Source organism: Montipora foliosa, chromosome 2 (genome assembly GCF_036669935.1).
Source record: "Montipora foliosa isolate CH-2021 chromosome 2, ASM3666993v2, whole genome shotgun sequence".
NCBI lineage: Eukaryota > Metazoa > Cnidaria > Anthozoa > Scleractinia > Acroporidae > Montipora > Montipora foliosa.
The window spans coordinates 59,516,359-59,539,078 of record NC_090870.1 but is presented as its reverse complement, the minus strand read 5'-3'; the positions used below and the strand labels follow the sequence as shown (position 1 = coordinate 59,539,078).

Here is a 22,720-nt window from a genome sequence, read left to right as displayed (position 1 = left end):
AGAAGTCTCTCAACGTTCTGTTCATTAAATCAGTTCTTGTCGCAACATCTTATAAAAAGTTGTCGATTGTTCCAGTCTGTGAGCATGACATCACAAATTTGCCTGGAACCAAGGCCTTTATTTCGAGTCGTGTTTCCCGCGAGCGGTGCGCTCTTACACAGAAATGTTACGCCAACGTTCACCGCGCGGCGTGACTCCACTCATTATGGAGTAACGCCACGTATCATTCGCACGATGCCTACGTGACAGAAGGTTGATGTTTGAAGGCTCTGGGCTACGTTTTCATGGACAACAACTCTTCAACTGTCGAATGTGATTTCGGGCGGAGCCGTCTTGTTCCATAAAATTCCAAGACGTTTTTAAACATATCTGTGTATTTAGAGTAGTCCATCGCAGAAGAGCGCACTGGCGATCCCAAGCTGGAATGGCTTTCTTGCGCTCGAGCGCTGCACATGTCCTTTTGAGGCGAAGCCAGAGCACTTCCCCTTAAAGCCAACTGAGACGAGGTATGTTGCGGAGTATGACATGCCGTCCGAAATATCCGTCCCTTTGCAATACATTTTTTCTTGACTTTGCTGCTTGGCACTGTCCCTAGTTCATTATTTCGGTTTTTCACCCACGCTTCACACTTTTCTAATGGGGAATACTGGACGCTGATTGACTGACAATCCATTGACAAGGTTTTGTATTCAGATCGTAAACCTGAGCTCGAAGAAGTTAAATCTGCCCGCTTGACAATTAAGTTGGATGACGGCTTTCCTTCAGGAAGATACTCCACACTCTAAGTAAGGAAAGATGAGAGCAAGCACAGTGACACCATAGCTGAACCCATAGCTGACACTTGGAAACAAAAATTTAAAGCAAACGTGACTTGAAGCCAAGTTTGGAAGATCTAGTAGTTAATTATAGTTCTGAGATAGTACGCACCCTGTTCAAGTATAAGCCATCTAGGGAGGGGGGGTGGGGGGGAGGGGAGGCGTATTCTACAATACTTTCCTTGTTGCTTTTTTCCAAGTTCAATTCATGGCCCGAGTGCAAATACATTACACTAAAAAAAATCCCGGGCCATCGAGGTCGGTTAGTAAGATGTATATATATAATTTATAGCGCCTTTTACAGGCGTGTCACTCGCGCGGCTTTGTCTTTCCGAGCCAGTGGCAGACGAGATGAAAAAACCCGCAAAGTGGATCGAGATCAATCAATCACAACGCGGGATGTGGTCCTCAGGTCCCGTGCACTACAGTGAATGATTTCTGCAAAAACCAAAATAGCCCACTTTTGAGATATTAAAATTCAGTCCTAAACAAAAGGAATCACCTCGAGGCTCTGGGGAATCCTTATATTCATTTCCCAGAGCCTCGAGATGATGCCTTTTGTTTTGGACTGAATTATAACATATCGAAATTAGTCTATTGGACTCTATAATCCGTATGATACGGATTTACAGGAACTGTCGCACTCTTTTAAGTAAAACACTAAAAATCCAAAGAAAAAAACGTGATTCCATTCAGTACAATTATATTGATGCATGCTCTACTTGAGTTTTGTCTCTTCCCAGAATGGGTGGATGAATCAGAAAGAGTTGTGCGCACTTTTTCAGGTTATTCAGTTGAAATCCGCATTAAGTCGATTCAAGAAAGTTTTGGCTCGTCCTCTTGTTCTTGATTTTTTCAAAACGATAAGAAAACCATTTGTATGCGATCAAGTTCATTGCAGCGGAAATTATTAAATCTTGACCAGAAATCGCCAAACGCTATCACTATCACTATATATGCCCCTCGATCGTCAATCACGTGATCTTTCGAACATTTTTAAAAGAATTAGTTTTACCGCTTTGAAATAATCCACGTACACGATTTTTACAGTCATTAAAATGGTACTTGACATCTCGTTATTTTCGCTAAGAAAAATTGTTGAGTGAACCGTACCTTGTTATTGACCTCATCGCGTCCTTGTGAAGTAATCCCAAGGGTCACATCGGTGGTGTTAGTCTTGCTCCTGAAAAAAAGGAAACAGTGTAGAAATTAAATCAATATTATCGCTTTATCCATAGGTATTTTTCGATCAGACTTTAACCCTGTTCAGTTATCAGTTTTACGACAGAGGATGGTATCTTTTTGACGAGACAGTTGTTCTGACGAAGGGGTAACGTTCAAAACATTTGCAATGGAGTAATATTAACCCATTTGATCATTCTCGCTTAGAGTGGTTCTTTCGTTTGGTGATCCCCATTTATGGAGGGAGCACCAGACAGATGGGCTCTTGCTGACACCTTTTAGTCTTATCCCATAATGAAAAAGCTCCTCTCTTTCTTATGTTTACATCGGCTCAGTTTGCTCCAACAACTTTCTGACGAACAAGGTAAATAAAATGCAAAAAAACTTCTAGCGCATTAGAGGCGTGCTTTTCTCAAAATTTAAGACGTGACATTTCGGGTGCCAGATTTCCCTAGGTATCTTTAATTTTCCTTAAGAAGCTTTCAATGCCGTAAGTGCTTTTCAGAAAGGTTCTAAAGAGCACATGCAGCTCCAATGCCAGATGTAATTATCTGGGAGTCGATTTTGAGAAGGGAGAAAAACCGGGGCACCTGGATGGACTGGAACTCAGCCCTCATACGATTGCAGTTAGGGGAGGTGCGGTTAATGACAACTACGTAAGTCTTCAATAGAAGTACAAAACTTAAAAGGTTATCTTTTCTCAGGTGAATTAATTAAGGCCTGGGCCCAGATCTATTTTATGAAAATAAGTGAAGGGGTGGTATAACTATTGATCCATTTTATATAACACGAAATAACTTTGGGACATCGTTAGCAACAATAAGATGTGAAACCTTAACTCCTGTAGAGGATGATATATTAATCACGTGCCATGTCAAAGTTATTTGACATCTCAGCTAGACGGGAACACTTCTTATCATTTTCTGGTGCATGGAGCGGCGAAGGGAAATAAATTTTAGCAAAAACTGTTACCGTTTTTGTGGCGAAAGGCCTTCTGGGAAGGCTTTCGCCACTATGTCATGGCGTTGAGTGAGTGAAAGCGTAACCACGTATATTGCGCAATACTGGACATATGGTTAGCGAGTTTAGCCGTGGCCCGAAAATACATCCAAAAAGGAGTTTGTGTGGGGAAATAAAATACACTTTTAAAGTCAGAATCACTGTACTATACTTTGAAGCTATCGAAACCAATCGAGACCCCGAAAAACTCTCAAATTTTGAGCTTGAATGTGGCCTATTTTCGTGATAATCACACTTCATCCGGCCGATAAACACCAGAGGAAGCCTGAGCCACATGCAGTCATAGACTGCCTATTTTTTATTTTGAGATTGATTTGTGGCCGTAACAAGTCACGTGACCTCATTTGCATACGTTTTCCACATCAATATAAAAACTTTTCAGTTTTGTGATGTTACTAGTCTGCGAAAGTCAGGTTGTTGCTACTAACCCTTCAGATGTTAGACCACCCCCTTTCTTGTTTGTGCAATAATTTGGGGCCAGGTTGGGGCCTATGACTTAATTTGCTTGAGATGTTGTTGTCGTAAAAACAATTTAAATGATTGGGGTTTTAGAAGAATTCGTATTGAAATGACTTTTCGGCCTTAAAAGATTTAGAAACCTTTAAGAAACGGACTCCTCTGGCCACGCGCGAAAAGCCTTGGAACGGTGGTAATGCCGTTCCCTTTTTTCTGCGCGAATGCGAATACGCTTCCTAGTTTTGAATCGGTCAGCCGGAGTAAACAAACAAAATCAAAAGCAATCTAAAAACGCGCTTTCAGAAAGTGTCCAGTAGCAGGGAGCAGAAACGAGCAGAAGGTTTGTTGTTAACATAATTTCCTTCCACACGGACAGAAAACCTTTCCTGTGTAAAAGTATCACTTTACTGTGGGGTTGAAGTTGAGACTGAACATTTGTATGAGAAAAAAAATGTTTGTATTTATGTTTAATGTTTATGTCTCAGATTACAAGTTATAAAAATGTTTTACTAATTAGGTCATTACCTTCCTCGTATTAACTCAAAAAAGGGTCGGTCGGACGACGGTAAACGGAGAGAAAAGAAGGGGACGGCTTAACGAGAATGGTGCACGTGCCAGATTTAAGCAATTTGAGTAAAAGGCGATAAAACCTATTGTTCTTATTCGGACAGTGGCCACTGGTGATACTTTATGCATAAGCATTCCGTTAACGCAACTTGTAATCAAATCTTGCTTATAGCTGAAAATACTTCCGTGGTCAGTGACCTTGTTCATGCCATCACATTTCTCGTTTGAATGCGTTTCGTTTGTTAATTTTAATACGAACTCGCGAAATAAAACACATCCCCAGGGTATATAAGACGTACAGAGATCGATCCAGTTGTGCGGAAACGAAAGAGCTGCATACAGGTACTTAACTTTCTGCGGTAGATACACGTTGTGAGCAGTGTTTCCTTGATCACCATCACAGTAAAGGAATTCCTGACATAGTTTTGTTGCTTGCGAAGGGTCCATGAAGTTCGCATCCTGAAGTAATCTCCTCCAGTAAACTCCTCTAGTCAAATGGACCATTAATTTTCTCTATATTAACTAAAAAGACTTAACGCTTGTATAAATGATTCAACAACTTCTCGTTTCAATAAAAGTCAATTTCGCGTCAATAGAACTCAATAAGTAGATGCTTACCATTGTGTTGCTTTCGGATGAGTGACTTTTCTGTTGTTTATAGTTGGTCTCCATTGCAGCTTTTTTCCTTGAAACTGTCCGGACAGAGGTGAATTAGCAAGCTTACTGAACCCTTTGGACGAGACAACGAGTGACTTATCGCGATTGTTTTCATCTTTGATCGTTTGTGCCTCTTTCATGCTTACAACGCTCGGAGCGTGCCTCGATGCCACCATGATTTTCGAGTGATCGTGGCTTTTTCCCCGATCCACGAAATTTTCGGACAATATCCTTCCCTTGTAACTCCCGTTTAGCAAATCTTTATAAGCTGTGTCTTGTCTGAATGCCTTTCCGTTCCGATACTCATCGATGTATTTGCCTGGGAATGAGTGATGTTTAAACTCTACGAAGTCGACTCGATTTCTTGTCATCTGTCGCGAGGTATTCGACCACGGAATGTTTGATCTCTGCTCTCTCAGGCCTTTGTTAGGTGCGGATCTTCGACAAAATGAAACATTTTGTGTGGTATGGTTGACAACCCACCCTGCGATTTGTACATCATTTGAACTTAAGACACAACTCGATTCAACGGAGTCGTCTTCTCTGCGAGACAATTCTGCAAGAGCTAAAACAAAGCAATCTATCCCTTCATCGTCTGAGGTTGGAAACGACATGTCAGACTTAAAACTTGAGTTAACTCAGGAAATAAAGAAAGCGACAAACAGCTATGCATTATATGATTATACGGGAAATGTACCAATAATGAGATCTGATAGCATTGTTTCCATGGAAATAAAGTTTACACTGATTATATTAAATAAACACTTAAAAACTATGTGATCCATAAAATCGTTTTTAATTTACATTAATTCGCTTGTAAAATATTTAATGCTATTTAATTTGCTTCGTTAGTTTGCTTGTTCTTCCATACATTCCGTTTTGACCAAATCCCAGTCACGCAATCTGTAAAATCTGCGTTTCGTGACTTTGGCGATCCTTTGCGAGATCGAAAAAAAAAACCCGTTCTCTTGCGCAGCTATTAAAGTTTTTGTTTGCATAATCATTAGTCTGAACGCTTTTGAAAAATTTTAAAAGCGATCAAATATTTCTTCTTCTAGTTTCTTTAGAAACTACCCCTTCATTCAAATATTTCTTGTTCAGCGAAATCCCCCTAAATTTAGTCCGTGGGATACTCAAATTAGGCAGTGTTTTTGAGACACGGACGGCAACCGGAAGTGAGCTGTTTTCCCTTGTAACTTGTCATCACACAACCACATTTACATTGCTAAGCATGTTTTCTCCAATTGAGATGATTACTTTTACTATCTGGGAGACACCACTGCCCTGGCACGCGAAATGTTCTCCGGTTGCTTTCCGCGATTGTTGACACACTGATGCAGCTTACATCAGGCGTATCTAATCAAACATGGCGGCCATAGGACTAACTGCGTTTGTGAGGCAAACACGTCTCATAATATTGACAAAATTTGACTTCAGAGCAGCATTTCATTTGACGAAAGCTTCGTATTTTTCCCATGAAGATCCACTGGTACAGGAGACTCCCGCTGATATCTTAACAGACTTAAGGTTTAAGCGTAATTGTTCAATAGTCATGCCTTGCTTTTGTGTATTAAAGAGCGATTGTTTGGTTCCTCAGGGCGTCACAGCGAGGAATAAATCCTTGGATCAGCATCAGAAGCAACAGATGGTCCGTGGACTGCCAAAGAAACGACCAATACCTGGTGTGAAGCATGTGGTTGTGATTGCATCTGGCAAGGGAGGGGTGGGCAAGTCTACTGTCTCAGGTAAAATTTCATAGGTACTGGTATTTTTTGCCCTCGAACATCTTTTGGTACGTGTTCAGTCTTAAGAAAAATGCATATTTTTTATTTTGGTTTGGAACAAAGCTGTGCAGTTTATTAAGTTTTACCAAATTGGACGGGCCTTCCAACCTCTAAAACAAATCAAACAAATTTACATAAGCTTGCATATAAAAATAAAATTTAGTAATTATTATGATTTAAGGTTAGAAACTATCAGCTTCGACGTCTTTGTTGGCAGAGATACCATACATTACTTACATTATTTATTTTAAGCAGGTTAATAAATTAAGGGCCTGGCAGCCAGAGAAAGTTAAGGGGGCTGTCCCCCAAAATTTTGCCAAATTCAGTGACTGGGAACTGAGGCAACTAATTCAAGCGAAATGTAAAAAGAATTCCAACAAGTCGCAAACGTTTTGATGATCTTACTTTTAATTTTGGCTCCTTCTGGGTGTTACAAAAACAAAGACCCTCAAAAACTAAACCTATTTCAGTCCCCTATCAGACATAATTGACCATCTACGGGATCCATCTGTTGTTTGCGTGACTTACGGCTAAATTGTGGACTTGTTTTGATACTGGAAGTAGAATAACAAATGTGTACTGACAAAATAATTTGTGTATCACATTTTTTGTGGTTACAACCAAATTGTTAACAGACTGAGTTTCTTGTTATTTGAAAGACCCTATCTTTAGTTTCTGCGCCAATAAGTAAGCATTTATGAATGTCACAACATTCAAGCATGTCATGGCACTGTGTCTTTTTAAGTTACACCATGTATGGAGACAGCATCCAGTGCCCAAATCTCTGACTAGCAGTAAGTTGTCCCAGGTTTCTTTCCTGTAAGCCAAGACCCCCGGGTCTTAGGTCTTAGTTTTCGTAACATCTGGCTCTTTCCACTATAGTTTCTTTGTTGGTTTCAACTTATATTTCTAACACAGTGATTTATCATTATTTGGGGACAGGGCACTGGACTTATGACGTCTTGTTTGTTATTAATTTTCTACCAGATTTAACCTATGGCATCAAATTGCATTAAAAGTTTTATATTATTTTTGTTTTTGTAGTGAACTTGGCCTTAGGAATGTTGGCCTGCAAGCAGGTTTGATGTTGTCATTCAAGTTAATTTCAGATCAGCTTTTTTTGAAATTCTGACCATTTCAACAGCAAAATCCAGTCAGATTCATTTTTGTTATTCGATCCTTAGTCACTTCGTGTTGGGCTCCTTGATGCTGATATTTATGGGCCTTCAATACCCAAAATGATGAACTTAAATCAACAACCAGAGCTGACAAAACGTTAGTTACACTCCATATTATAATCTGCATACTTTCTAAATTTAAGGACCGGTAAATATTTTACAAGGAGTTGACCTTTTTCGCACTTATTTTCTTTTGGTGGCTCAACTCATATTCCATCTGCTTTGAAATGGGGACCTTTAGGGAATGGCAATACCATAAGATACTATGTTTAGCAGTAAGGCACTTCACCAGGGGTGTGCATTTTATTACCCTTTAGTATTTTACTATACTCTGTAAAACATCAAATATTTAAATGTTTTGACAGCAATATGGAGGAATCTTGTGTTCAACATGTTTATTCAAACAGCATTCATACCAATCCAGTTGTAGTTTAGTATGAAAAAAACATTGTACAATGTAAACAAAAATTAATGTTATGATCATGAAATTGCTAAGTTTCAATTTACTTTTTTGGTGGTGCAGCTCCCTTCATTGTTAAACTCGCTATTTTTGTTTTTGCAGAAAATCAGATGAAACCCTTGGTAAATTTTGGGGTTCCTTGGTAAGGAAACTTTGTGTTGCCATTTGTCATAAGTTTATCTTGATGTCCCAGTCTCAAAAATATAGATATTTTTAGCCTAACCCTTTTGTGTAATTTGCTAGTGAAAATAAATATAATTGTGCAAGACAAATAGTTTTTCATTACTGTGACAGCTTAATTGATTTTGCTTTGTTCTTACTTGAAACACATTAACTGTGCAGTCATCATAATCATCTCCATAAAACATGTCTTGAAAATATGCACCAAAACAGTTTGAAGTGTTTGTTCCTCCTTGCAGCATGTCCATGGGATTCCTAGTGGAAGAAGGGGCACCAATAGTCTGGAGAGGGTTAATGGTGAGCTGACACGTCTTTTACAGTTGATCGTCCACTTGAGAATCACTCCACTTTATCTCAAACCTTTCCGTGCTAGCAAAGGTCTCTTTTCTTTTGTGTTTGCTGGGTCACCACTGACGAGTACAGGAAAAGAGACCTCTGCAATGGCTGGTCAAAAGTCACTTTGACCCAACCGCCGTCCACGACCTTGGACGGCACTATAATTCAAAATGCATACCCTGTGATATGTTTGCTGACTGTGACTTGAGCCCACTGTGTTTTACACATTCCTTTACAGTAATTTCGCTGTTGTTAAGAGAGCCTATACAACATGTAAATTATCGTGTGAGGATTCTGTCGATGAGTAACTGCTGTGCACGCTCAACATAGTGAGTTTTGACCTATGACAGAGGTCTCTTTCCCCATGGATACTCAGCAGCCCAGTGAATCCATACGAAAATAGACCTCTGGTAGCAGGGAACTCAAACCTAGGATCATACTATGCATTTGCTGTTTTTAACCCTTTAAGCCCCGAGGGGTTCCCCATTGACGAGTAAAATCGTCTGGCGTTAGACAGAGTAAAATCTATAAGTGCCATTTGGCACTATCAGGGCTGAAAGGGTTAAACAGGGACATAGTTTTTTCACGCTGTTAGCTTAAACAGGGACATAGTTTTTTCACGCTGTTAGCTTAATACTTTAGTTTGTGAGTGTCAAAATGTCTGAGGTCTTTGAAAACACGTAAAGATCAAATGACTCATCAAAAAGTTGTAAGAAGATTAAAATAACCCAAATTTGGGGTATTAATGAAAAATCATATTTGAATTGCAGAGAGAATGTATTGAAATGATAGGACAAATGCAAGGCAGTGCAATATTTCAATCATAGAATATGCAAATGGTTTTCCCCTCTCCTCAAAAACTAATCTATGATTTGATTTCATTTGATTTCTGTGGAGTATCCCCAATTAGTGCCCCAGCACTAAATAATACTAACATTTCATTATTTTAAGAACTTTTGAATAACAAGTAGGATTCGCAGGTACTCCGAGAATGAATGGGTTATAGACCACCATGATGTTGACTGTTTCCTTTACTCTTTAGAATAGAGTATGGGTTCCTTTACTATTACCGATGTAAGGCAGGGTGTACAATTTACTGTGTTGCCTGAGAAGACTCAAAAGTTGAAACATTAGCAGGTACTGTAGAAAGGCAGCACTTACTCCTCAGTTATTTAAAATTAATACTCTAAGTGCTGGTCTGCCCAAGATTAAAAACCAAACTCCCAGTGGTATGTAGGTGCAGTTGAACTGCTATGATATGCACCTCAGTTCAATTTTACAAAATAATATTTATTTATTACTAAGGTTTTGATTCCTTTTTCCTGTCACATTGTAAATGTTTGTCTACCACAGGTGATGTCTGCCATTGAAAAATTGTTGCGGCAGGTGGCTTGGGGTGAACTTGATGTACTGGTGATTGACATGCCACCAGGAACAGGAGACACACAGCTGTCAATCTCTCAACTGATTCCCATCTCAGGTTGGCAGTGGGTCATCCTTAAGTCTTTTGTGTTTCTGAGTTGCTTGTTTCTATTTTTACTGAATTGTTTCAGTAGGTTTGAAATTTTTAAAATGTTACTTGGTTAAATTTAAGGCAAATTATTAGCCACCAGACTTTTGGCTTTATTGGCTTCAGCAGCAGATTTCTGTTGGTGTTATGTGAATTTAAAGCTCTCTTGTTTAGGTTAGGTCACTGTCAGAGCTCTTGTGCTCTTACTCCACCCATCCACTCATTAACAGTAGGATAGTGTATGTGGATGGATGCCACTGAAAGCATTGTCAGGGTAACCCACAGCATTCTGAAGCAGCTCCAGGCTGAAGCAACCTTTGGGCACTTCCTCCCCCCACACACACACACCCATCTAGTGTAGACATGTATTACTTTAATTGCTGGTTTTATATGCATACACAGGAGCTGTGATTGTGACAACTCCTCAGGATATTGCATTACTTGATGCTCGTAGGGGAGCAGAAATGTTTAAAAAAGTTCATGTCCCGGTAAGATTTAGCATCAACTTTTCATTTCATCACTATTTATAATGCAATCCTAGTGTCCTAATAATGTTGTCCTTAGTGCTGTTTTATGTTAATTTCATTGATTTCTAGTTACATGTACAATGGATTTACTATAATTATTCTTAGTTCATCAACTGACCCAAGGATTTTAAAAATATACTTATCACACCTGCAGTTTCTGCAGTGTGCATGTAAGCAATGAAATTTGCTGCTTTTCTTTCTTTGTAGGCTGCTTTTGCATGACTATTTTTCTTAACTTTCCCCATTAGGTACTTGGAGTCATTCAAAATATGAGCCACTATGTTTGTCCTAACTGTCAACACAAAGCCTACATCTTTGGCAAAGATGGTGCAAGAAATGTTGCCAAGGAACTGGATTTGGAGCTCTTAAGTAATTCACAATTATTATTCTATGTTTATAGATATTGGATTAAATCTATAGAGAAATGCATATTCTGAGAGTTTTAGGACACCAAAACTTGTTAAAATGGGAGACAAAGTCAAAGATATCAATAAGCAATTCACTCACAGTTATCTTATTCAATTTTTTTCCAGAATTATGTCTAGGTTGCAGATCTTTGGAATTTTTTAACAGTATTGGCTGTTCCGAAATTCAGCAGGGAACTGGGGCTAGTTTCAAATTTTAACTTATCGATGAACTGACACCACCACATGAAAGATCATGTTAAGATTGGTCATTTGACCACATATGATGCTTTATGGGTGAACGGAGACCAAGTTATGAACCTTGAAATATGCATCCCCCAAAACCATATTAAACTCTAAATTTTTGTTATCAGTTTAGTGACAACTGTAAAATCCCATCATGTACCTACAATTTGAAAGAAGCTGCGATGAAAATCGCAATGTTTGCCCATTTTAAAGAGTATCACGGAAATCATAAAATTTTTAAGAGTTTATATGGTTTTGTGGGACGCTGTATCAAACTAGAGATGCCTGTATGGATTTTGAACCATGTTTCAAGGTCCATAACTTCACCCTAAAAGCACCATACTTGACCAAATGACCAATCTCAACATGATCTTTCATGTGGTAGTGTCAGTTTATCGATTAGTTAAAATTTGAAACTCGTCCCAGTTCCCTGCTGAATTTCAGAACGGCCAATTCAAAAATGTTTTTGCTAAACTACGTGTAGACTGTAAAAACAACCAGGAATGCTTCTAAATTTATAAATGCTGCTTTAAATTTTCGTTTTTGTTTCATCTTTCTCAGGTGATGTTCCTCTGGATATTGAAATTAGAGAAATGGCAGATTCAGGAACGCCTATAGTAGTTTCACAACCAGATAGTCCTCAGGTGATGAGTGTCAATCCCATTTTATAAGTTTTATTCCACCCTAGACATTCTTTTACAAAATAAGCTAAAAAGTATGTAGTCCATGACTAAACCTTACTTGTTCTTTCCTTTCTTTTCTTTCTTTTTTGCATTGTTATCACCGTCGTACAGCTTGTATTGTTTCTTGTGTTACTGTTTATTCGCAAATAAATTTGTTCACATGGAATTCAAATCAGTTCATATAAATCTGGAGAACAGTGCACAGATCTTGTGAGAGTCACATTCTTCTCAATTCGTTTTCCTTTGGTTTTCTGTTCTACTTTTTTCTGCATTCTCATGTGTCTGGTGTTTCGTTTTTCCCCCCAAGGAAATTGTCAAATAAAATTAACAAAGGGAACACTTTTCAATGCGTGCAAAGAGTCATTAACAAATGAGAGTATTTATTTTAGAGGACATTTTACCTCTTTACACAGAGTACATGCTTTAAAGCAATTGCAAGTCGCATATTGGATAAGCTTCCATCTCACGAAGATCCTCTTGAGGTTCAAGAAGATTCAAGATGACAATGGATTGGAATGTTTTGACGGAATGATTGAGAAACACGATCTTCAGGTGGAATTGTTGAATGCACTTTAATGCCAATATGCTGTCCTTTGCTGTTCTGGAATGTTATATTGAAAGAGGACAGTGGTTTTACATGTAATTCAGCCTTATCTTGCAACATCATGGGTATTGTGTGGCCATGCTGACCTGCAAGAATTTTTTTTATAGAGTATTGTTATCATCACAAGTTGGTGTGGTTCCAGAAATCCAGTCCAAATAATGTATTCTGTGGCCAACTGCTTAAGATGGTTTTAACATATGAAAACTCCACCATTTGTCTTTCGTAACATAGCTAGATTTTTGTGTTGCTTGAGACTGACATCTCTAAGGCTAAGAGAACTTAAACCAATGATTTCATCCTCAGACTTAATGTAAATAAGTTTACAACACCACAGCTTAGATAAAAAAATATTTAGAACCAGTGCTTTCCTGGCTTACCCTTTGCAAGTAAAACGAATTCAGGGTGGTTCCACAATAGTGCAAGTTTTCCTAAACTTGTATGGATATGAATTGACAAGTATGAAGTTGCCATGTCAAAATATATCATACCCACTGGGTCTTAGCATCCTCTTTTATATAAGTTGTTACAAGTACTGTTAACTTTCAACATGGAAAAGAAAAAATCTTTGGGGAACAATGTAGCTACTGGAATAAGAAAAGAGTATTCAATGAGTGGTAAAAACTACAACATGATGTACACACTTGACTGGGTTTTCTGGAAAAAGTCTTACAAACTGCTCTCCACATAATAATTTATCTGAACAAGAAAAAGACGGTTTAAATAAAAAGCAATCAGCTTATATCAAAATGAATATCTTTCTGTAGAACAAACGAAGGGCAACATGTACGCACAACCAAAACCACTGTTAGTTATTTGTTATGAACGGTACGGTGGTTTTGTCAAATAAACCGTGGTCAACTTTTAAACAACAAACTTGAACGGTGCAAAACGTCTACAGGTAAATAATTTATGCCTGTCATCAATGAACTGGTCACCATCACAATGTCCAGCTACTTTCACAGTTTCGTCAGGTAAAAGAAAAAAATGCGGGTGCAGTAACATTCTCTATAAAATATGCTTAAAAACAACCCTTGTACTATTTATTGCAGGGATTTGGTGGTAATGTAAGGAAATACCAAAATACCCTTAAAGTCTCAACAATAGACTTGTTGATTATATGCATACAATTCTTCGAATGAAGTGTGACGTGGTTGCTGTTGTTGTTTATTTTCATGTCTTTCCTTTCTTCCTTTGCAAAGGCAATGACCTTTCACTTGGGTTTAGTTTCAGCATCTGAAACTCGTCGGATGTAAATAGCATCAGGTGAGTGACTGGAAAAAAGAACAGGGAATTCAAATCAATGAAAAAAAAGTTGCTTTTTTGCCTTGCCCACAATACTGTCAGTACAGAGACTACCACTTTTACATTGTAAAGTAAGGGCAGTGACACAAGTGAATGTCAGACAACCATTAAAGATACATACAGTCTTCTCTCCTAAGGAACTATAACTTGAAAAATACGATTTACAACTCAAGTATTTGAACTAAGATAAATACAAAGTGTTGTGTCACTGATCATGCATATCCCAAGGTAATACCAGTGTCGTTATAATACAAAAATATTGATGGGACCACAAACTGTTGATTGTTGACTTTGCATACTCACTCTTTCTCGTCCTCTTCATACATGTATGATGAAGCTATGGCCAACAGACTGCCGTCATTGCTGAAGCTTAGTGATGATATACTTGTTGGGTAACGATGAAACTGCAATTAAAGTGATGGAGGTGATCACCAACATGGCCTTCTTGGTGATGGCAAAGAAAGTGAATACACCACATACACGTACCAAAACTGGTGCACCTGAATTGTCTTGGCCATTTGGAATGCAAAAGTTTCACAATAATATACCACTGCAAACCGCATTTTCCATTACACTTTTAGAGTCAGGTGCTCCGTTTTGGAGCGCAACCTTTTTTGTGAACATGTTTATCTTAGGGAAGAGTACATTATGTAACTTACGTTCATGAAGACACAGTTTTTCGCACGGTCTCGCAAGACAAAAGTCTCGACTCTCGTCTCGCGAGAGGGTGGTAACTTACTTTTGAGCGGTACTGTACTTGTTTGCACTTTTCCTTCAGTACAGGTGACTACCTCAAAACTTTTCCCACAACAATATGCATGCTGCTGATCCAGGTGGCTGCTTTAATGACTCGTGCAGTTTAAGCAATGATGTTCTGCTCAGAACATAATTTTTATTCAGAGCTTACAAACTCTTGATCCCTACATGTTTTTGCCTCACATTAAAAAAAATCAACCCACAAGTTCCCTTTTCCCCTTGCAGGCATAATTATTATGCTTGAATGTTCTGTTTAAGTGCAGTGACAAGTATTGGTACCAAATTCAAACGATTTGCTTCCCACTGACAGAGCTAAAAACTCCTTAATTAAATGGCTTTAAGTAAATTGTTTTTAAAGACCCAACTTCAACCAACAGGCATTGGGTGCCACAGAACAATGTTCATATAATTAAAATTCCACCTAAGCTGAAATTCATCTAATAAGATCGCTACGATAAGCAATGCAAATTTCCATAACAAAAACAAACGGTTGAAAAGCCTGTCGGTTGAAGGTGGGCCTTTAAGGACGTTCGCGCCAATTGTTTCTGTGCATCCTTACTGCGCACGCAAATGCACACGCCACGTCATACACGAGCGCGCACGCTAAGTACTAAAATAAGATCTAAATGATAGGGCAAAAGGCCATTGCTATAGCTTTGCCTTGATTTAACGGTCTTGGACGTTCGGTGACCCCTATTTTTCTTTCCAGAAACGGATTTTATTTACAATTATCTCCACGTTGTCCAAAAATGAACAAAAAATCAATGTGGGAAGTTAAAAAAATTTCAAGATTTCTGCTCACGGGATATCGAATCCTGCCATCTTGCGGCTGCAAGGCGCGTGAAACTGTGGTCGCTAAACGCAAACTTGATCTTTAAGGAACCTCACCAGTTGACTAAATTCACTTAATGAGTCCACTTAAACAATATTTGGCAGAGAAGATTTCACTTCAAAGATTTAATTGCAATATATTTGGGTTTACAGACACTGGCCTTATTCGCTAACGAAGCCCGATTTTGTCACATTTTGGGTGTTTTTCCAGGCATGTTCTCTCCAAAACGAAGTCGGTGACCCCCCATTTTTTTTACATTTCTGACATAACTAACTCATCATCTTACAGTGGTAAAAGTTTCAGAAAAAAATCAATGTTGAAAAATTTTCGTGCGAACGTCCTTAAGTCAGCACAGGTGTTGTTGACAGGATTAACCCTTGGATGTCCGAACCGGCCTAAACCAACCAGACTTAGTACTTTACTCTGTCTAATACGAGACGATTTTACTCGTCAATGGGGAGCCCCTGGGAGTCAATGGGTTAAATATTCTGCCAAACCCAAACTGAACAAATTGCTTCATTTTCAAAGATGGCAATACATTTACAATGTATTTAATTATTACTTATAAATTATACATCGTACTCTTATATTGAGCCCCAAACAGCAAGAGCATATGTACCTGACATAGTCGCTTCTTGTTGAAACCATCCCATATGTTAACAAACCCATCTGAGCCACCAGTGGCAAATGTATTGTGTCTGTCATTGATTGAGTAAAGAAACAACAACATTAACACTTCAAATCTTGTGGCATGGTTCTTCGACATTACATTTAGTACCACCAAAAAGGACAAAATTCAAGCAGCCTGGGGCCGGTTGCTCAAAGGCTGGTTTGTGCTAACCGTTGCTTAAGAGGTGTCAAAACCTATAGGTTTCCATGCTTCGAGCAACCCATGCCTGGTTAACAAGCCTATTATGAATTCATTTGTTCCAAAACATTTACTCACATATTGTGAAACGAGATGGCATTAACAGGGTATATGTTTTCCATTCCATCTTCCTTGATTCGGTGACATTTGAAAGCATACTTCTTCTTCTGCACTTCAGGACTTGGGTCAAAGTACTCCACTGCCACTCGACCTTCAATTGAGCTCAACACATAGCCTATTGATGTCCAATGAACCATAAATTACAGAATGGTACATGTACTCTACAGCCACTGTAAATTTTTGAATGGGAAAGAGATTTCTTATACAATGTATAAAACAATAAATCCTTACCTTGTTTGTTTGGGAAGGTCCTAATGCACCTTGTTTGGTATTTTAAACTAGATTCTCTTCTTTGTTGAACACATCCCTAAAAAACACAGCAGTATATTAAGTAACTTACCACTTACAGTGTATCTCCATGTGAAACAATCTAACTGTAGATTATTGGTTAGGAATCTCACAGTGTGACACAAAAGACAAAAGTGCTTACATCAGTCCAACTGCTGCCATGCAATTTGCATAATAAATAATAATTATAATTACCACTAAGTTAACAGTCTTATCATGTTGTTATCATTCAAGTAAGAATAAGATTCTTACCATATTTCTTAAATCCCAAACCATAACTCTTCTCCCTGCCTGTAATGAAACAAAAATTAAGATTACTCAAGTGCCTCATCATCATCATCATCATCATCAGTCAGCCAAGAAAAAAAAAGTTGACTGCAAGTCTTTTGCAAACAGCTTGGACCCAGTAACCATAAAAACCAGGGAGCTTTCCAGTTCAGATCACTAGATAACATACAAAATACTTAATATACAATGCATAAGACTGTTACAATTTACTGTGCTAGATGCCAGAGTTTTATCTTTGTAACACTTAAACAGCTCATCTTTCCTTGTTCCTGACTTACTTCCCCCAAGACATGCATCTCTGATCCACAATGCAAATAATATTAAGAATTAACTGGAAAAAATACTGCTAAAAATGTTATGTCATCATATTGAGACCAAGTGGAGCCCCTGCTTTAGCTAAGTCTAGTGGAATTGTTTTCAAGGTTACCCACATCACAAAAACATATAACTTATCATTATAAGCTGTTTGTGGTGAGGAACTAAAGAAAACAGCTGCTCACCGTGCCAACAATAAGGCGCTCATCAGACGATGCCATTGTGTAAACCTTAAAAACAATGCATAAAATTAATGCAAAGTTAATAACAGTTAAGAAAAAATTATTTTTAAGATTCCTTTTTTGGAATTCAAGGTTGTGCAAAGTGAAGCAGTATGATTAAACCTCAACCCTATTCATGTACATGAGCCTTTCCAGAATGTTTATCCCAGTTTGAAATTAACCTCCTCTTCAAAAACTTGTCCCTGAATGGAGAGAAGGAAAATACCTGACAAAGAAGGCCTTAAAACAAACATTCATTAACCCTTTATGCCTAAACCGGCCAGACTTAGTATTTTACTGTCTAATGCCAAAGTATTTTACTCTGTCTAACACCAGACGATTTTACTCGTCAATGGGGAACCCCCAGGAGTCAATGGGTTAACTAAGATTAACTATACAGTACTGAAACCCTCATTATTCAACTACAGTTTCTACTATAATTAACAAGCTCAACAACTACAAAATTGATATGCTCTGACATTTGTATACTATATTATTTGTACAGAAGACATGCAACTTTCCAACTTTGCTTTACCCAACAAGTGATAACTTTATAATTATTACCTTTTCGGGCTGCTGATATGTCCCAGTACAATGACTTATCCTGGGGTCCCACAGCTTGATATTCTTGTCCCAGCTGCCCGTAACAATTAAACCTTCAACAATATACAAAAAACATGCAAATGAACTTAATTTTCTTTTGTAATAAAATATCAAAAATTAGTATGGCACTACAAGCTAAGACAAGGCAAAGGCCACGAGAAGAAATGTTGATCTAATTATGATCATTACGAAAAGATAAAGTACATTCCCAAAAGGAATCAAGCAAGACCTGTCATCTTGTAATAATAATAATTATTGATTCATATCTGAGTTTATTAAGTTCTGTGAGTTATTGCATGAAGCCACGCTTCTAATCAAGGGGGCAGTGACATCTCTTGAGGAAACATTTTCATTTCCACATGGAGTGCCAGTACAAAACAGAAACTTGTCAATCTGAATATGTCACAGTTTCATTTAAATGGCCATCTCAAGGATAAAACTCTGGAAAACAGTTTAAGAAATGGAAATGCCAGTGAGAAGTACACTACACATGTACATACACAAACAGGAAAGATGGTACATGTAGAACCACTAACAAGCCTAACCAGTGAGACACAACCATTAGTTAAGTTTTTATCATGCTAGCCAAAGTACGTAAACATAAATACATGTATATGTGTACTTCGGCCAAAAAGTGGATTAGTTCTGGTGAAACTGGATATTTGCCTGGCTGGTAACATACATGTCACATGTCAGTGTCTCACAAGCTGTCAGGAATCGACAAAAACAAAATGTCCAAAGCAAGTCAAGAGAACTTTAATGTTGAGAAAGCTGCAGTTAAAGGGAAACTGTCAGGAGAAGCGCATGCGCTAGCGTCTTGTAAAAACTTGAAAAGTCTTAGGTTAACTTTTTTCAAGTTGAATCGACAAATTCGAAATGGTGTCCACTGGGGAGGGCCACGGTGGACAAAGGAGAAACTCTGGCGAATATACATGTACGTGACTCGCGCGTGAATCCATGATAGTGGCTAGAATTTTCCGTGGGCTCGAGAGCAAACAAACTCGAGCATGTGCAGCTCATGACAGTGCCCCTTTAACTCCAATATTCTATAAGATAACTGCAATAACTACACAGTTATTACACACCATGTGCAGTGGATTGGAACTGCTGTTACTGTCAAGGGATGTCAGAAGTGATAATCAAACTGAGATGTGCAGAAAACAGACCTTTAATAATTTGAAAATCACCTTGAGCTACTGACACCCCACAAAATGCAAGGTCAAAGAACTGACCACATTGATACATGTACCTTCTGTTAAAGCTAGCACATTGTCATGAAACATGCTTCCCACCTCTGTGATTGTATTATAAATGCTGAGTTACAGTCTATCTCAACTTGACTAAAGGGTGTCTCTCCAGGTTTTTCCATCCTCATCAAAATTGACTCACAGCTACATGTAATCACATCTGGATATGGTGCTGTGCTCAGACATGGACCATATAGCAGCTGCCAGAGGTGCCTTATGTATGCTTTTGACCTGATGTCAAGAGCTGTGCCCTCTACAATTTAGTCCCCAAGACTGCAAGAGCTGGTGATCAACCAACCCATTGACTCCTGAATAGGCCTTTTGCAACAAACAATCACTTGGTACAAAATCCACCATGCTGGAGGGCAAGCTCATTATTATTCCCCCACTGGGACATTAAAACAAAAAGGCTTGAACCAGTCAAACTTGACTTGCCTTTGTTTTTAATGTCCCAGTGGGGAAATAATAATGAGCTTGCCCTCCAGCATGGCAGATTTTGTACCATGTGATTGTTTGTTGCAAAAGGCCTATGTTCATGCGCGTCTGATTTTCCTTTGTTATTCAGTACCATAAATTTCCTTTGTGTTGCATTGTTGAGTAAAACAAAGAACTTTTGGATCTGAACAAAGCCACGAGCCGATAACAGAAAATTTACATACTGCAACAGCTATCATGTTACAAACACGCAGGTCGCTTCCTGTCGCGAATTTTTTGGACAACAAGCAAAAGTAATTCAATGTTTATGAATCAGAAGGCAAACAAAAATTTGTCTTAAGTTTGGCATTCAAATACGTGTATCGTTTGTGACCCTTCACGCAAAAAGGGCCTTATGGATTCACTGAAAACCGTGAAATTTTTTCACGGTCCCGGTGCGTGAATTTCAATTTTCATGGCGTGTACGCCGTAATCACTCTACGATAAGAAACTTTCACTCTTGGCATGAAACTATTCATGCCGTGAATTATCGGTGAAAACTTTCACGTCGTGAAATTAAGGGTAAAAATTCACGCGGTGAAATTGGGAGTGAAAAATAATATTCGCGGGTGTGAAATTGATCCAATCAAAAGATAAATCAACAATTCATTTTCATTTTACCTTTCCGTTCAATTGACAACTTTTTATGAAGAGAAGCGACCAACTCATAAATGGGAAACAATTTCTTTAGTATCGTATCATTTGATACTGCTGGTTTTAAACTGAAAGCAAATTAAAGTAGAAGGGAATGCCCGAACAACGATCTATCAAAATTTGCATATGACTCACATCAAGAGGAAATCGTGACAGGTAATGCAACACCTTTCAAATAGGAGTAGAATTTCCGTCGTATTCGGCGAGGTAAACTCCAACATTTTCCGAGAATTGCATGTTTATTGATGGTGTGCCTTTTGTATATTATTAATTCTCTCTTTTAATAGTGTGGAACAAAATAACTCTGAACGTGGACTGTATGTTTATCCATGAAATAAACATCTGTGCGTGGGTTCGTCGTATTCCGAACACGACAGCGGTTTGTGGAAGTGCGTCTTTGTCATGTAGTTCGTAGTCGTGTACTATTTTAGTGCTGTCAAGCTACATGTATTTTTTATTATAACAATAAGCAAAACAATAAGCAAGCTAATGAGGCAGACGCGTATATCGGTATACGCGAATACGTGTATGGTGAAACACACATACGCGTATGGATATACGCAAGTACGCGTATAGATATACGCACATACGCGTATAGATACACGCGTATTGTGCCCATATTTTGGTTAACATATTTCTGAGCGGTACTGTAATTATTAATTAAAGCCCAGCTATAGAAAAGATGATTTTAATAACAATGAAATATATCTTTCTTGTCACACAGGTACCTTGGAGTTACAGTGAATAAATTATTGCAATTAATGATTCCTAATAGACCATTTCGCAGTTGTGTGCTCAGTTACATGTGCCAGGCCTTTGAATAAAAGCGAGGCTAGAGTTGACCTTGCTTTGATACAAACCTCATTGCTTTTCTTATGTAAATAGAAGCTTGTTTGCATTACAACAACATGATTTCCATAAGAAAAGCAATGAGGTTTGTGTCAAAAAAAGGTCAACTCCAGCCTTGTTTTTATTTAAAGGCCTGGTAACTAAGCAAACAACTGTATAATGGTCTGTTATAACATTGTGGTAACTTACCTAGTGCTGCACAAAATTCCACGCATCTTATTGGACCTTCATGCATTCCTACAATTTGTTCTGCCGAGGTGTTGAAGTCCATGCTAAAAAAAAGAGCTCAAGTTAATTTGGCCTACAAAATGCCCGACATACTTTTTCTCTTCATACTACTTATGTGGATATTTATTACATTGTCGTGGGGGATCAACAACTAATAACTAATTCATGACTATAAAAGCTAATTGTCGGAGTGCTTTCAATTAACTTACACTTTTAGTGTGTTATCAAGTCCTCCACTAAATGAATGCACGCCATCTTGAAAACAGCAATCCAGAACCGCGTGCGCATGGTTATACTTGAGACGCATGTTGTTGTTTTGGACATCATAAAGCCTTACTGACTGTTAAAAGATAAAACAATCAAACGGTGACCATAAATTAAGTTGCAAAGTGTTTTTCAATGATTAGTTTTTCCTAAGCTAAATAGTATTGACACTTAAAAGTCTATCATCACTAGAGAGTGATGCAGTAGAAACTGAGTTGAAAAGCGAAGATCAAAAAGTCGGATGTAATCTTACTGTGTCCCAAGATGACACAACCAAAAAGGAAGCAGAGGTGGGACTGAATTTGACCGACGAAATTCCATCTGAAGGAGGCTGATCAAGTTGAAATTCGTTAGGTACGTCCGCCATTTTGAAAAATGTGCGCGCGGATCACGGTCTCAGTGCATTGTGGGAAGTGCCCAGTCCTAACCAAAGAGGCGGTGCTCGTCCCCAGGATTGAAGAGCAACAATCTTTCCGTCCTAATGTTAGCCTGCGTGGCAGGCCGTAGAAGGGGAGGGAAAGGGTCAAAAGGAGCGCGAGAGTATAGGGAGGGAAGGAGGAGGCAACGAGCGTCCCCTCCCGCGCTGCGCACGCTCGTTTTTTCCCCTTTCCTTCCCCTTCGGACGCCTGCCACGCAGGCTATGGCACAGATTTTTTTACCCTACGTTATAAAATAAGTACCGTAAATTGTCTCCAATTTTTTTTTTACGATAAGACCTTACATCGACTCACCAATTGTTAGGCCCGATTTCTAACTGTTTTTATGAGTCCTCAAAATGATGTCAGCAGAAATCGAGGAAAGC

At 38.5% G+C, this 22,720-nt stretch overlaps 3 protein-coding genes across 5 annotated transcripts; 1 reads left to right on the top strand and 2 right to left on the bottom strand.

Moving 5' to 3' along the window:
• Positions 1 to 22: 22 nt before the first annotated feature.
• LOC137993725 (uncharacterized) lies at positions 23 to 5,430 on the bottom strand. Its single transcript, XM_068839711.1, has 3 exons — positions 4,659 to 5,430; positions 1,929 to 1,998; positions 23 to 781 (listed from the first exon to the last, which is right to left on the bottom strand). The coding sequence occupies exons 1-3, from the start codon at positions 5,309 to 5,311 to the stop codon at positions 275 to 277; spliced, it is 1,230 nt and encodes a 409-aa protein (XP_068695812.1). The 5' UTR covers positions 5,312 to 5,430; the 3' UTR covers positions 23 to 274.
• Positions 4,262 to 12,556, top strand: LOC137993726 (iron-sulfur cluster transfer protein NUBPL-like). Of its 3 annotated transcripts, none has more exons than XM_068839714.1 (11): positions 4,262 to 4,382; positions 6,295 to 6,442; positions 7,526 to 7,560; positions 7,666 to 7,756; positions 8,222 to 8,261; positions 8,539 to 8,596; positions 9,989 to 10,115; positions 10,548 to 10,633; positions 10,921 to 11,041; positions 11,884 to 11,966; positions 12,419 to 12,556. In XM_068839714.1, exons 2-11 carry the CDS (start codon positions 6,343 to 6,345, stop codon positions 12,506 to 12,508), a joined length of 831 nt encoding a protein of 276 aa, XP_068695815.1. In that variant the 5' UTR covers positions 4,262 to 4,382; positions 6,295 to 6,342; the 3' UTR covers positions 12,509 to 12,556. The 3 variants fall into 3 exon arrangements, with proteins under 3 accessions (XP_068695815.1, XP_068695813.1, XP_068695814.1); XM_068839712.1 differs by lacking the exon at positions 4,262 to 4,382 and adding an exon at positions 5,939 to 6,186; XM_068839713.1 differs by lacking the exon at positions 4,262 to 4,382 and adding an exon at positions 6,085 to 6,224.
• On the bottom strand, positions 12,553 to 22,323 carry LOC137993728 (mitotic checkpoint protein BUB3-like). Its single transcript, XM_068839715.1, has 11 exons — positions 22,172 to 22,323; positions 21,864 to 21,994; positions 21,616 to 21,698; positions 18,164 to 18,255; positions 17,564 to 17,608; positions 17,028 to 17,066; positions 16,719 to 16,794; positions 16,446 to 16,602; positions 16,119 to 16,197; positions 14,215 to 14,315; positions 12,553 to 13,880 (listed from the first exon to the last, which is right to left on the bottom strand). The coding sequence occupies exons 1-11, from the start codon at positions 22,283 to 22,285 to the stop codon at positions 13,820 to 13,822; spliced, it is 978 nt and encodes a 325-aa protein (XP_068695816.1). The 5' UTR covers positions 22,286 to 22,323; the 3' UTR covers positions 12,553 to 13,819.
• Between the last annotated feature and the right edge of the window lie 397 nt (positions 22,324 to 22,720).

Excerpts from the sequence above, each read along its gene's own strand:
- LOC137993725 (XM_068839711.1), bottom strand. The coding sequence starts at position 5,311 with ATGTCGTTTCCAACCTCAGACGATGAAGGGATAGATTGCTTTGTTTTA. Across the intron at positions 1,999-4,658 it reads CATCCGAAAGCAACACAATG|GAGCAAGACTAACACCACCG; the intron begins GTAAGCATCTAC and ends CCTTTTTTTCAG. Across the intron at positions 782-1,928 it reads GCGATGAGGTCAATAACAAG|AGTGTGGAGTATCTTCCTGA; the intron begins GTACGGTTCACT and ends TTCCTTACTTAG.
- LOC137993726 (XM_068839712.1), top strand. The coding sequence starts at position 6,064 with ATGGCGGCCATAGGACTAACTGCGTTTGTGAGGCAAACACGTCTCATA. Across the intron at positions 10,634-10,920 it reads TTAAAAAAGTTCATGTCCCG|GTACTTGGAGTCATTCAAAA; the intron begins GTAAGATTTAGC and ends TTTCCCCATTAG. Across the intron at positions 11,042-11,883 it reads ACTGGATTTGGAGCTCTTAA|GTGATGTTCCTCTGGATATT; the intron begins GTAATTCACAAT and ends CATCTTTCTCAG.
- LOC137993728 (XM_068839715.1), bottom strand. The coding sequence starts at position 22,285 with ATGGCGGACGTACCTAACGAATTTCAACTTGATCAGCCTCCTTCAGAT. Across the intron at positions 17,067-17,563 it reads AGCGCCTTATTGTTGGCACG|GCAGGGAGAAGAGTTATGGT; the intron begins GTGAGCAGCTGT and ends GTTTCATTACAG. Across the intron at positions 16,795-17,027 it reads TTTGGGATTTAAGAAATATG|GGATGTGTTCAACAAAGAAG; the intron begins GTAAGAATCTTA and ends TGTGTTTTTTAG.